The sequence below is a fragment of the Panulirus ornatus genome, chromosome 37 (assembly GCF_036320965.1).
Source record: "Panulirus ornatus isolate Po-2019 chromosome 37, ASM3632096v1, whole genome shotgun sequence".
NCBI classification, from domain to species: domain Eukaryota; kingdom Metazoa; phylum Arthropoda; class Malacostraca; order Decapoda; family Palinuridae; genus Panulirus; species Panulirus ornatus.
In genome coordinates this window covers 22,925,180-22,940,823 of record NC_092260.1, presented here as the reverse complement: position 1 = coordinate 22,940,823, position 15,644 = coordinate 22,925,180, and the positions used below count along the sequence as shown (strand labels likewise).

Sequence of the window (15,644 nt, the reverse complement as noted above, 5' to 3'; positions counted from 1 at the left end):
GCACATGTTTCATCCCAATCTCTTTCAGCAAAATATAAGATTAATAAATCTCCAACTCTCCAACCCACGTCTATCTTCTCATCTCATATCTTCAGCTAGTTTTCGCTCGTTTCCTCCTCGCACTTACTTGAGACCGTCAAATATAAATCCGAGAGTTATTTCACTTCTGTTTTATTCGCTTTAAGAAATCCACCATCCAAAAAACCCAGATCATTTCTCATTCTCTTAGACAGACTTATAATCTCCCTCCCGGCACACAGAACCTCCCAGTCTCCCATATCTTAACTAGTTTTCCCTTCCCCAACCCTTTAAACCACCCTTCCGTCTTGCCCTGTTTTCTTGGCCAGGCTGCCTCCAAACACCACCCCATTGATAGAAACCTACATGAACATTCCGCGTTATTCAGCGTAGCTCCAGGAGACGTAAGAGACACGCCCGCATTGACAACAGAAACACTTAAAAGAAGATTAAAAACATGGCTAACGTCAGGGCCAGATGAACCTAGAATGGACTATATACCAAAGGAGTGGTAGCTGAGAGGTACAGCAGCAGCATTATACAAGAAAAGCAAAGACATTGCGGTGAGCGCCACCCGCTAGCGCTGCCTCTCCGGCAAAACCCCTCGTCGCAGAGACTCGTCGACAGACACCCCTCCTGCTGGGGCGATGGTTTCCCCCCCACCCTACCTTCCTTGTCGTATAGCCTGAAAGCTTCTTTCAGCTCGTTGGTGATGGTCTCCTCGTCGTCCTCTTGCAAGAAGTTGGAGGCGATGATGACGAACTTGTCGAAGTTGATCTTCCCGTCCTCTGTAACCCGAGTGTGGAGGTTAGAGATCAGACATAGCGGGAAATATGATGGTTTAGCGGACCTGCTACAGTTGTCAGGTGTGTGTTATTGAAGTGATGTTAAAGAATCCAACGATTTTGATGAAATAGAGCAAAAATTACGTATCACATGAGTCGTTGAAGAGTGTGTTATGCTCTGTGTAGAATAAGCAAAGAGATGAGTAACACAGTTCCTGACGGAACTGGAATTTCGACCAGATATCTACCATGTCTACCTACTGAATTGGTGGTGAATATAATACCTTAGAGCTTTATGACGAACAAAGTATAGATTTAAAAAAACTTGAAGTGTTGCTTTTTAGACAACATTAACAATAAATCTATTAACTCCGTTTTCATTCTATCACGTCAGACTCTAAGACTTTTAAAGAAACAAAGTCTTTGAAATGCGTGACCCCAGTAGCCAGGCTCTACGGTGTTCATACCTTCCTCCACCCCAGATTTTACGGTCCACATCCCAGATTTTACGATGATAGTTATCACCATTCCCACACAGTATGAAAAATTACCACATGTCATAAGCTAGAAATATGAGAAATCTCACATACATATATACATATCTTTTACCTCCCTTCATCCTACTCTCTCTCTCTCTCTCTCTCTCTCTCTCTCTCTCTCTCTCTCTCTCTCTCTCTCTCTCTCTCTCTCTCTCTCTCTCATTTCCTGGTAGCAGGTGTCACGACTGAGGAAATACACGAGATCTCCCGATCATTCAGCTGATCTAGCCAATCACTGACGGCACCTGGCTGGCTCTTAATCCCCTTAGTGACTGATCATAGCTCCACGCTGGGTCCCCTTCATCCCTTTACAAACCTCCAACGAGAGGGAGATACTGTGTCTCCATCCACGATGGTGGACCAACCATCCATTTCCTTTAATCATGTTTGATACATAGAGACATATTGGTCTTTTTGATGTAATACGAATGTTACCCCAGGACTCCTTTCAGAAAGGTTTTCTTGGTGAAATCATTTCTATACCAGGGGTTCCTGCAGCTCCAGTGCTGTGCTGCACTCAGTAGCAGGCGTAGAATGGACTCCTTTGAAGCTAAAAGCTCTTTAACGAGACTGTACTCTCTCGTCAATTGACGAAGACACAGCCTCGCCAAAGGGACCAGCAGTATATATATATATATATATATATTTTTTTTTTTTTTTTTTATACTTTGTCGCTGTCTCCCGCGTTTGCGAGGTAGCGCAAGGAAACAGACGAAAGAAATGGCCCAACCCCCCCCCCCATACACATGTACATACACACGTCCACACACGCAAATATACATACCTACACAGCTTTCCATGGTTTACCCCAGACGCTTCACATGCCTTGCTTCAATCCACTGACAGCACGTCAACCCCTGTATACCACATGACTCCAATTCACTCTATTTCTTGCCCTCCTTTCACCCTCCTGCATGTTCAGGCCCCGATCACACAAAATCTTTTTCACTCCATCTTTCCACCTCCAATTTGGTCTCCCTCTTCTCCTCGTTCCCTCCACCTCCGACACATATATCCTCTTGGTCAATCTCTCCTCACTCATTCTCTCCATGTGCCCAAACCATTTCAAAACACCCTCTTCTGCTCTCTCAACCACGCTCTTTTTATTTCCACACATCTCTCTTACCCTTACGTTACTTACTCGATCAAACCACCTCACACCACACATTGTCCTCAAACATCTCATTTCCAGCACATCCATCCTCCTGCGCACATCTCTATCCATAGCCCACGCCTCGCAACCATACAGCATTGTTGGAACCACTATTCCCTCAAACATACCCATTTTTGCTTTCCGAGATAATGTTCTCGACTTCCACACATTTTTCAAGGCTCCCAAAATTTTCGCCCCCTCCCCCACCCTATGATCCACTTCCGCTTCCATGGTTCCATCCGCTGACAGATCCACTCCCAGATATCTAAAACACTTCACTTCCTCCAGTTTTTCTCCATTCAAACTCACCTCCCAATTGACTTGACCCTCACCCCTACTGTACCTAATAACCTTGCTCTTATTCACATTTACTCTCAACTTTCTTCTTCCACACACTTTACCAAACTCAGTCACCAGCTTCTGCAGTTTCTCACATGAATCAGCCACCAGCGCTGTATCATCAGCGAACAACAATTGACTCACTTCCCAAGCTCTCTCATCCCCAACAGACTTCATACTTGCCCCTCTTTCCAGGACAAGTATATATATATATATATATATATATATATATATATATATACACACACAAAGAGCTAAGGTTATTAAATCTATTACTCTTCTCTTAGAGATAACTTTACCCACAAAGATTAATAGACTTGACTGAGAATGGAACAGACGCTAGAAATGATGTCTGCTCAATGGATATGGCAAAGTATGCAGGACTGGTTCACTCACGATCAATGTCAACTCTTTTGATGGTTTCATTAAGGTCCTCAACGTCGAAGGCGGTGCCCATGTTGTTGAACATTCCCTCGAGGTCTTTGGCCTCCACGTACCCCCTCTTCAGCTTGTCCACTGTTGCGAACGCCTTGCGGAGGACTGGGGGAGAGGAGAGCAACGAGGTGTGAGAGTTAGCATCCCCTTGAAGGAAAGGCTCGGGGAGGGGCAACGACGCTCAAGTGCGACTTAGGGGTAAGGGTCTTTTGAGGAGGAAGAGGAGGAGGAGGTGGAGGAGGGTAGATAGAGGAGGAGGAGGAGGAGGAGGAGTAGGAGGTAGATGGTAGTCACCCAGGAGAGAGCGAAATAAATATGGTGATGGATTTTTGGGTTTTGGAAGAAGGAAGTAGGTGTTCAAGTTAGACAGACAGACAGACAGACAGGCGGGGACATTTTGGCAGTCCTTATTTACGTTACACTGGATCTTCTACAAAGGAAATTTGTTTGTTTCATTTCTTTATTTCACACAATGTTTATGTTTATATATATACATATGTGCATCCTCACCTGCTGTATGATGTCGTAGCTGCGCGTGTGCGAGTTGTATCATGTATTTATAGAGTTAATAGGTTCCGATGGCTTTAAGCGTTCTCCTTGATCAATGTCATACTAGAAAATGGCATGTGTCGACTATCATAGGGTAACTATATCATTTTACTACTCCTGCATTAAATCATTAAATGCTAATCCTTTTATCATATTGGTTTGTTATATAATCTACAGAAAGGAGATCTTGCTATACGTATATCATTAAATGTTAATCATTTTATCATATTGGTTTGTTATATGATCTACAGAAGGGAGAAGATCTTGCTATACGTATATCATTAAATGCTAATCATTTTATCATACTAGTTTGTTATATCATTCAGTGAGAAGAGATCGTTATCTAAGCAAGTTTCATGTTTCTAAAGCAGTATAAAAGCGTGTCTTCCTTATGGAGATAATGGTGAGTGAACCTGAATTTATTTTCGTTTAGTCTCCTTATCAAATTTCTTACCTTTCTCATCGGCTTCCTTGTCCTCTTCATGATCTTCCTTACTTACTCGATCTGTTTCCTTTACCTTCCTGCCCATCTTCCTTACCCTAACGATCATCTTCCTTACCCTCACTATCATTTCCCTTACCTTAATGATAATTTTCCTTGCCTCATTGATTGGCTTCCTTTGATACCCCTCGCCGCCCCAGTCACTGTTCCTCTCCTCGCACGCTAATCAGTCCACTCATTACGCCCAATCATATACGTGATTAACGGAGTGATTTTCTCGTACACTTTTACCTCATTCTCGCACCTCCTTAACCCTCTCGTTCTGATCTGATTCTTACACTTCCTTCCAGCAGAGTCAAGACCCTCCCCTCCCCTCTCCTCTCACTTCACTCACCCCACTCAGTATAGCCTTTTCACACTCCCATCACCCACTCACATCATCAGTCCACTCAGTACGCACCTCCCACTGACTAATATGCCCTCTCGCACCACATCCCACTCTTCTTAATGTCTTGCCTTCTATTAAGGTCCTTGGGTACACATGAGCCAGAGAAAATTTACCTGAGGTTTTTTTTCTCTCTAATTTTGTTGATGGACGTCTTTAATGATGTAACTGTAGGTCCTGGGACTCTCTCTCTCTCTCTCTCTCTCTCTCTCTCTCTCTCTCTCTCTCTCTCTCTCTCTCTCTCTCTCTCTCTCTCTCATATCATCACCATCATAATTTCACAGACGCAACACTCGACAACATATGTAACTCAATACGACTCCTAATTCCTAACTCTAGGTCATCTTGAAGTGGGTGCTACGTGCTAGCCCTGCCTTGAGACCGGACCTCTTCGTAGGTTCGTCCTCGTGGGGAAGTGCTGGTGACCTGTAAGTACTCGTAGGTACTCGTAGGTAGGGAGGTAGGTAGGTAGGTAGGTACTGGTAAGCCTTTAAAGGCTACTGTGCTAAACAAAGGGACCCGTGAGGTGGACCCGTAGACACTCACCATGCATAGTCTTTTCGTCAATATCCTGCAAAGAGAAATGATACGAAAACTGTTAAACAGAGAAGTGATGCAAAATGGGGAAATGCTGAAACAGAAAAAGAGAATAACAGGGAAGTGTTTCAAAACAGGAAACCACGAGAAAAGGTGGTTGCAAAAAAACAGGGAATTTTAGAAAGAGAGACATTTTTCAAATGGTTCGAAACTGGGGATTGTTGTTAACCAGGGAATGTTAGAAAACAGACAAGTGTTGTAAAACTATATCAAAGGCTAAAGCTACACCTCTTTCGAGAATGCCATACGTGAAGCTGACTTTAGCTTCGTTCGTTAACATCACTTGAACAAGATTTTTCGACCCTTGGGCGTCACGACGTAATTAGTGACCTCACTTTAAAAGGGATTGGCGATCATGCTTAAGGGTCGTAACGACGTATTCAAGGATCATGACGTCGTGCTCGAGGGTCGTACCGACCGACGGGGGCTCGAGGGGGTCGTTCCGTCGTGCTCAAAGGACGCACCGTCGTGCACAAGAGGGCAAGGAAACGACAATTTTGTGTCGTACGGCTACATCTATGGAAAATGATGTTGTGGCGAACGCTGAGGAACTTTGGAGAACTGAGGCTCGTAATAGTGTGAGAGAGAGAGAGAGAGAGAGAGAGAGAGAGAGAGAGAGAGAGAGAGAGAGAGAGAGAGAGAGAGAGAGAGAGATTTTACGAACACTGATGACATCAAATTATCCTTGAGATGAACTGGAGAAGCTTTGAAATTTTGAGTTTCCTAAGAGCCTATTGATTCACCAAGTATAACCTGAACAGATAGACAGGCAGACAGACAGACAGACTGACAGACAGACGAGGAGTTAGCGTTGACCAGAGTAGCACCCCTGTAGGCCAAATAATGAAATCGCTTTTGTGCTTCGTTTTTTTAAGGTGTTTTCTGTTATACAAATCAAAACGTACTGGTTAGGCATGTTTTCTTTCATGATATAACCACAGTATAGCAATATGACCTACATTGGGAGTCTGGTATTAAATATGGTTTCGTTGCATCCTTTTCATGTTGTATTTTTTCACAATCTTTTTTTTTCTAGCATCTGTACGTAACAGTGGCTGTTTTTTTCCCTTCCACGATCACGACACAAGAAGAAAGGAAAACAGCTTCATATGATATTTGGGTCATGCTTCGAAGTGATTGGTGCTTCGGAGCGATTGCATTTTTCTCTCTCTTTTTTTTCTCTTCTTTTTCATTATGATTTTCAATATTATGCCACACGAAAATTGGGGGGGAGCGTTTCACGGGAAAATATTTTGGGTTGAACATCCTCTGTCACCTGTTGCCAGAGAGTTTTGATATTGCTGGTTCTGTGAGGGGGACAGACTAAAAGAAAAAAAAAAGGAAGCTATTTTTATACATTGCTGTGACTATATGGTTCGTCAGGAACTAATTCTCTTATTGGTCGATTTGTATGTGATTAAATGACTTTGTTTGCCTACGATGCGATTTGATTCGCCGCGTGACGTCACTGCAGTATATAGCGTTCCTGATAGATACATTCAATGCATGACGTCACAGCGTTCCTGATTGATACATTCAACGCATGACGTCAAGTCACTTGGTACAACGTTATGGCTCCGTGTCTGTAGAGGTTAAAGAAATGAACTGAGTAAATGTAATGTTCCTGGTACATCACCAGGGCATGAGAAGGTGTACAGCAGCAGCGAGGGGGGATGGGGGCTTCCTCCTCCTCCTCCTCCACCTCCTCTTCCTCCTCCTCCTCCTCCTCTTCCTCCACCTCCTCTTCCTCCTCCTCCTCTCCAAACCTCGCAGACTACGCTTATGTTCCATCGGTATCAAACCCACTATGAAAAACAGTGGATGGATACCTTTGACAAAGGAAAAAAATAATGAAAAAATAAAAGAAAAATGTTGTTTTGTCGTGACTAAAAACACGACCGTTACAGACGTCACCTCCCCCCAACCCTCCACCCCCATCCCGCTCTTGGCTATTTTTACACTCGCGAACTTTCTGATAGGCATATATTTTTCTTTTTTTTTTTTGGCAATATCATTTTTATTTTTAAACAGTTTTCGGTGACCTACATGGCGGAGGAAAAAAGGAGTGAAAAACGGGTGAAATATGAAAGAAATATGTGAGTGCATTGATCTCTTTGTGTTGACATTATAACGTGTGTGTGTGTGTGTGTGTGTGTGTGTGTGTGTGTGTGTGTGTGTGTGTGTGTGTGTGTGCAACTTTTAAGTCTTTTTATATTCATTGTTTCTCTCCCTTTATTTCTTGTTCATATATCTCCATATTACATATGACCTCGATATATCAGCAGTAGTCCGAAATTTTTTCTTTTCCCCGTTGGTCCAGCAGACACACACACACACAGACAAGTCTTTATACATTTTCGACGCCTGAGTCTACACGAGAGTCATGTATGTACCAACGATCATAATCTTTGGAATATCTGCTCATCATATCCTCCCACCAACGGGAAAATGCAACACGGGTACGCTTGGATCACCCTATATATTCATACCCCAGTGGTGACCTGGATATCCTCCTATATATTCATACCCTAGTGGTGACCTGAATATCACCCTATATATTCATACCCCAGTGGTGACCTGAATGTCATCTGTGACTTGTTGATATGTAAATAATTCGGACTTGTTGATATGTAAATAACCCTCAAAGTCCAATATGTGTACCTAGGAACATACGCTCAATCAATACCCAGTTGCGCACACGTTTGACCACCCTCCTTTCCCCCCCGCGCTCCCCAAATGTAATTTTAAAACGCTGACGGAGGCTGCGAGTGCGCGCTTAGCACTCCGTCATGATCGTGGGGCGCTGCGAGGGGCGGGGCACCTACAACGTGCAGGCACATTGAGCGTCGGTGTGACAGTGGGTGGGTGGGGAGCCTTAAGTGATGCGTAGGAGTGAAACGTGCCAGATGGAGAGGTTATGTTACTGTCAACTGCTCTGGCATCCTGCCCCTCACACAGCAGGGTGGTGACCAACCGTGTGGAGGTATGGGCGGAGGCTCGCAATCCGTCATGATATAGACACCGAGAGGGGCCCGTTGACATAGACGTCAGCAAAATCATACCAAATAACCCATGACGGATGTTGCCCACGAGGAGGAGGGACGGGCTGCGGGGAGAGAGGAGGAGGAGGTGGAGGAGGAGGAGATGGTCGTCTCCATTCCATTTACATTGAAACTGTCACTGATAAATGAGCTGTCGCCAATGAGTGACAGATGCGTGGCTGGTGAGGCCGCTCCGTCTTCCCGTCTTTTAGGTCATGTGACTCTCTCTCTCTCTCTCTCTCTCTCTCTCTCTCTCTCTCTCTCCGTCTCTCTTCCTACCTTTCCAAGGTACGGCAGCAATGTGAGACATCTCATACCTACAGGGATTGATGACGACAAAACCTCATAAATCTAAACGGTTTCTTTTTTTAATCTGAAGACTCGAGAAATACCGGCTATCTCTTTGCTGTGTGATTATATCGCTGTTGTGAGTATGTGGATTAGGCCAATTCCCTGAAGTTCATACGTAATGAATCTTTACGGTACAACTTCTTTGGAAGTGCTGTGAAACCAACACTGTACGTAGCTCCCTGAGAAATGTCCTTAATGGACACTCTGTGCCAGGCTACGCCACACACACTGATGTTCGAAGCACATGAAACTACTGAACCAGTAAAGAAGGCGACGAAACACGTACAAAACGAGTTTCAGGAGACTGTATCTAAACAGTTCAACGAACGATACCTTCACTTATCTTTATTCTGATAACTTACTGAATAAATGATTTATAGCATGAACTATTTTGATTGGATAATGATGATAATTTAGGAGCTAAAAAAAAGGCCATAAGAAGTGGAGACGACGCAATTAAACGAAGAGATAAAGCCTAAGGGCGCCATTAACGTCCTCATACTTGAGATAATCGGACATTTCTGTGAGCCGGTCCATAGCCGCGGCAAGATAGCACCGTGCATTTGCAAGACATATGGTTCCTTATGCAACGAACTAACGAACGAGCATATCACCAGCCCGGCGTCTCGCTGTTACACAAGCGACATTCATGACCATAAGGAGGTGATGACGCGACCTCTCTAGCCACTAAGAGGATCCGATGTAGGTTTCAGTAGATTATAAGGTATGGTGGAACTGAATTTCAGCATACATGGGCTCAAACTAGAGATGAATACTTAAATACAACAGTTGAAATCGGGAGCTAATCATAGCTTTTGCCTCGGTCACTCTAAGGGAGCAATGAGGTAAGACAGAGACACAATGATCCGTTCACTATCTGCCACAGAAAACTGGTGTGTTTTCTCATAAGTGACTGGGAAAGTTTGTACCGCGACGAATGGTGTGACGAAGCAGCATCATCATCAGCCGAGCAGATAGAGTTGAGTCTTATGACTTCAGATTTCAAAACTCTATATTCTCAAGAGGAGAAGGAGACCCCATCCCCTAAAAGATGCCTTGCAAATGTCTCTGATTGTGAACCTTTGGAAAACGAAATGAAGCCAGTGATCAAGAGTCGCATGATGGCATTAAGCAAAGCTGACACGAGCACGTAAGATGTTGGTATCATCCTAGTCGCTAAAAGGTACCAGTATGATGCAGCCCCACTGATGAAAGCATCATTAGTACTCTTAGATAAGTCATCCAGTTTCCTGCATTGGATAGAAAACGTTTCGCTTGTACGACAATTGGACGAGATGGAAAAATATTTCAGCAACAGTTGTCTGTGCTGGTCGGATAGGAAAGAGACTTGTGTACCTCCCGATGATACAGCCTCGCCAAAGGTAACTTTTCACTCGCGGTGTAACCTGTGACGGCAAAGATCAGGCGATCCACTCTGGACTCTTGAGGCACCACCAGTCCAGACGACGGTTCTACTGAGGGAGGGGACTGACCCGCACTATCAACGCCAGTTGCAAGTATCATAATGGGTGTCTAACGTGAAGGTTCAGGACGGTGTGATTGGGATGTAAGATTTGTTGTTTTGTTTTTTTAGTCCTGACATCTGGGGAGGGGTGACCTATTTGCAGCCACACCTGGACCCCCTGAAGATCTCTTTCCTCCTTCCTTCTCACATTTTTCTCACTCCTGGCTTGTGGTGGTGGTGGTGAGACGGAGTTTTAGGGGAAAAAAGGATAAGAAAGAATTCCTCACTTCGTCCTTGTTCTTATTCACGCAGAACACGGCTGTGACTCGAGACAATTTATTTGAGGTAAATGCACTGTTATCCCGACACATGTCATGTACAGTGAAGGTAGAGTTTAATGTTGAACTATAGAGTGAAAAACAGTCACTTCGTGTCTATAAAGTTGGTTCAGGATGTTAAGATCACTGGATGATTAATAGAAACCGATAATGCATAGGCAAGAACTGGTCTTCTTAGCCATGAAGAGAAAGAAATGCCCTCATTTTCTTCTTTATATTTCTTTACACACACACACACACACACACACACACACACACACACACACACACACACACACACCTTCACACATATAAATTACCAGGAAGTATCAGACAAGATTTCAGTGTGGATTACAGAATATATAGATAGGTTCCTTGATGTCCTGTGCAGACTTGACTTTATCCTTGACCTACATATTACCAGGCTTTCCCTTGACAGATTAGTCAAGAACTTCCGCCAACCAGCGTCTTCACCGCCCAACGACCACCGCCCTCCACCCATCTCCCCCTTTACCAACCACCGACCACCACCCGCCACCCATCGCCCCTTATACCACCCAGGACCGACAACGCACTTTGATACCTTCATGCCATATTCACACACTTCTCACATGCACTACCTCCTCCCTGCATCATATTTCCATCCATTGCCTTTCATGTAACAACTTATTCCCTCCCATGCCTCAGTGTGTGCCCTTACCCTTACCTCATTATCACCCTTAGCCACACCTCCTTACCCTTTATACCTCCATCTATACATCCTTAACTCATCCCTTTCCCTTAGTTTGACCTATGTCCACCCAGGTCAAAGGCCAGCCTATTGATCTCCAAGTGTTGTGCCGTTCGTGGTCAAGGGTTATACCGACCTGCCCAAGGTTCGTACTGGGGTGTTCAAGGTCGTGACGTCGACACCAAGGGCCGTATCATGAGGCTTAAGGGCCGTATGATCATGCTCGAAGATAGTATCGTCGTGCCCAAGGGTCGTATCATCATGCATAAGGGCCGTATCATCGTGCATACGGGCCGTATCATCATGCTTTAAAGGTCGTCCCGCCTTGTATCGCTAATCTGTTGTTCAGCCCATTTTTCCAGTCTCCTTCCTTGAAGATAGGTACGATGGTGGCCATAATTCACTACCTCGGCACTTTACCTTTCTCCACCGGCGTCGTGAACAACATTTCGAGTACTACGTCAAGCGTTTCTCTGCACGAACTCTCCTCTAATCACTGACACACTCTGATGACACGTCGCCTAACACAACCCACACTGCCATCAAAATCGCAATAACTTTTATATGTTACATATACAAGAAGAGCCAAAGATTGGGATGTTTTGCTGGATTCAAATGAGTCGTATACAAACCACTTGACAAACCACTTCTTTACTGTCAGACATTTGGTTTTGTCAGAACAGCCGATTGCGTATTATCAATATGAGAGAAGGAAGGGGAGAGGGAGGGAACAGGAAGAGATAATGTGGAAACAAACATCGGAATTCGGTTCCTTCCTTTGTGTGTGCAGGAGGAAAGAGAGAGAGAGAGAGAGAGAGAGAGAGAGAGACAGAGAGAGGGAGAGAGAGGGAGAGAGAGAGGAGACGGGGGTTAAGGAAAGGAGAGAGAGAGAGAGAGAGAGAGAGAGAGAGAGAGAGAGAGAGAGAGAGAGAGAGAGAGAGAATGCCATCCCTGTGACTTATCTCCATCGAGGTTAAAGTCGGCCCCCTTCACTTGAGAGAGATGGCGCACGGATTAAAGTGTTCTATATAGGAGGGAGGGAGAGAGAGAGAGAGAGAGAGAGAGAGAGAGAGAGAGAGAGAGAGAGAGAGAGAGAGAGAGAGAGATGGGGGGGATTAGTTACTGACGAGCGCCTATAACGCTATTTTGCCAGAAAACATGGTTGGCGCGTATGGCTCACCACGAGGCTGAGAAACGAACCCACACTTTTGGAGGTCCTCACCATTTGCAACCCTGTCGTCACGGCCCCACCGTCAGGAGACGCTGACGAAGAGGAAGCCACACTTGAGGTGCTCAGCTCATGCCTCGTCCACCATCTTTGAGGAGCTCTTCAGTAGACGCATCTAAGAATAGATTCTGACGACTTCAGGACGCTACCAGTTTAGGGCCTCTAGACCAGCAGCGCCACTATATAACACATTGTTAAGTCTGTCATCATATTATATTTCTTTTCCATACTTATTTGCCGTTTCCCGCGGAAGCGAATTAGCGTCAAGAACCTCAGAGAGAAGAGTCCTCACTCGGCCCCCTTCTCTGTTCCATCATTTTGAAAAGTGAAAATTACGACGGGAGGATTTCCAGGTCCCCGCTGCTCCTACCCCTTTTTAGTCGCCTTCTAAGACACTCAGGCAATAAGTAGGAAGTATTCTCTCTCCCCTATCCCCAGGGATATAACTATAAAACAAAATTATATAGATCTCCGTTGCGTAGCGATTAACGTGACGCATTTGCGAGCTGCCCAGGGTCGAGCCCCGCGTAGGTTCGAATCCTGGTTGCGGCAGTCGGTCCACAGTCAACCCTCAGGGATGGATGAACAGCTAGATTGAATATAGGCCGAGTGCTGAGCTTAGTATTTGAACCTATAAAGCAGACCCGACCCCTGGGCGGGTCCATGCTGACTCATGTGCAATACAGTGAAGGAGTCTTGCACTCGCGTCTGTCTGAATGTATGTGCATCTGTATGTCTCTATGCATGTAAATATGAGCATATCTTGTGCGTGTGTGTGTGTGTGTGTGTGTGTGTGTGTGGATGTGTGCGTGTGTGTGTGTGTGTGTGTGTGTGTGTTTATTTCAGTGAGTCTCTCAATGTAGAGAATCGTGGGCAGTTGTGGGAGAACAAGGTGCACGGGAAGAATAGGTTGCTGTGGTTTATATTGTTCTTGACGAACGTGGAAAGACGTCAGAGCGGAAGACAATCGTGGTCGGTGGTGCCCTCACGTGTGTCGGTCTTTGTCTCCGGAGCATAACAGACTCAGACTCCTCCAGCTGTCTGTGTTTTATCTTACTGACAGAAATGAGCAATTAGGACATGGGAGTGTTTCCCTCTCTCTCTCTCTCTCAAAGCGTGAAATGTTTTGTCTTAATAGAACAAGGGTAGGAGAGGAATTGTTATTATTATCATTGTTATTATTATTATTCTTATTATTATTATTATTATTATTATTATTATTATTATTATCATTATTATCATTATCATTATTATTATTATTATTACTATTATTATTATCATTATTATTATTATTATTATTATTGTTATTACTATTATTATAATTATCATTATTAGTAGTAGTAGTGGAAGTAGTAATAGTAGTAGTAGTTGTAGTAGTAGTAGTTGTAGTAGTAGTAGAAGTAGTATTAGTAGTCGAAGTAATTCATGTTGTTGTTGTTCTTCTTCTTCTTCCTGCTATTCTTGTCAACATTGTCGTTGTTTTTGCTGCTCTTGTTACTGTTTTTGCTGCAGCTGCTGTTGCTGTTGATTCGTAATCTCTTTTGTTTTAGTTGTTACTGGTACTTGCTACCGATACTTTCGTCGCTGTTGTTCTTGTTTTTGTTGCTTAGTGCTTTTCCCACTCCTTTCTATCTCTTCCCCTTGCCCCTTCCTCTCATTCCTCCCTCCCTTGCCCCTCCCTCTCCCTCACACTAACACCCCGCCTGGCTGTGATTCGTCCACTGATGTCACGAGGCTAATGGAGTGTGGATGGGTTGCCAGTTCATGAGACAACTGTATCACAGGATAATAATTATATATATATATGTATATATATATATATATATATATATATATATATATATATATATATATATATATATATATAGACTAGGTGCCTCCCTAGGGAGGTGGATGAGGAACCCAATTCATGACTAGGCTTGGATCTTCTTCCTTCGGGAGCCATGCACCAAACAACCGGACGTAACAGGCCTAGTTAGCCGAGCCTTACAGCCCAAGAGAAGTCTGGGGGTTCCACTCTCAGCGTCTCCCAGGGAAGATGAGCAAGCCTAGGCCCTGATCCAGCCTCACCGTTTTCACCATCAGTCTCCCAGCGTAAACAAGAAGATTCCACTGAGGTTCCAACCTTCACATCCACACCAGTAGTTGTTATCTTATACTCCTCCACTGCCACTGGGACACCACCTCTACATTACACCTCTAAGCAATATTTTCTTAGAGGTCTTTGTGCTCTTTGTCCTCTTCCTACTGAAGAGAGAGAGAGAAAAAATCTCAGTACTCTTTCCTCGTCACTGAGAAAAATCTCTTTGTATTCCTTGTTTCATCAACACGAAAAGAAAAAGATATCTTTGTTGTTCATTTTTTTCTCCTAGTCACAAGAGGATTTCGTAATACGTTATTTCGTAACGTGCCGGAATGAAATAACATAGATGTGTACAAGAACGTGTTATACGTATACGCGGGCTTCATTTAATGTGCTTTGAAGATTGGATAGGCCTTAGAAGGGATGAGAAATACACGATATGTCTAGATGGCGTTAGAGGAGAAATACTAATCTCTAGCGTTGATATCGACTCGAAACAGCTTTGATAAGTGCGTAGACGAGGACAAAAGATAAGGAAAGAGGAGACTAGAACCTGAAGAAGCTGAGGAAACTTGATTAAATCTGAACAAATAGAGGTCAAAAATTTGAAAAAGATGAACATAAGAAGAAGAAGAAGAAGAAGAAGAAGGAGAAGAGATAATTTAAAAACGGGTGATGGAGCGAAGAGGATGGTTACCTATGACCAGACTGTGAACATGGAAGTAAAACTCGCCGTGTGTGTTTTTTGTGTGTTTGTGTTAGAGAAGTTAATTACTGGAGGAAGTGGATTGAGAAGTGTTCCATCAGACGCCAGCAGCAGACGACGTTTGCTGATGCCCCGCTTATGGGAAATTGGAAACAACTAGGTCATATGGAGTGTGTATCCTTATGAAGCTGTGTCATAAAGACTAAGTTGGCGTATCTACTTACATACACACACACACACACACACACACACACACACACACACACACACACACACACACGCACACACACACCTTTAGACTAATGTTAGAAAATTGGAAAAAACGTAACCTATAATTTCATATATACATTTCTCTACCTCACTGCAGTGTACAGATGGCTTTCAGTAGATCTTACTCGGTCGTAATGCAAGAGAGCAGACG

General features: G+C 44.0%; 1 protein-coding gene and 1 long non-coding RNA gene across 2 annotated transcripts in view; one reads left to right on the top strand and one right to left on the bottom strand.

Moving 5' to 3' along the window:
• LOC139760596 (troponin C-like) overlaps window positions 1–15,644 on the bottom strand; it is a 47,884-nt gene that overhangs the window by 3,314 nt on the left and 28,926 nt on the right. Inside the window, exons 2-4 of the mRNA XM_071683976.1 lie at window positions 5,252–5,276; window positions 3,231–3,374; window positions 687–806 (exon numbers count right to left, since the gene is read on the bottom strand). Coding sequence (XP_071540077.1) covers window positions 687–806; window positions 3,231–3,374; window positions 5,252–5,276 — 289 coding nt within the window. The remainder of the gene's footprint in view (window positions 1–686; window positions 807–3,230; window positions 3,375–5,251; window positions 5,277–15,644) is intronic.
• LOC139760597 (uncharacterized) overlaps window positions 1–15,644 on the top strand; it is a 121,291-nt gene that overhangs the window by 101,911 nt on the left and 3,736 nt on the right. The window lies entirely within an intron of this gene.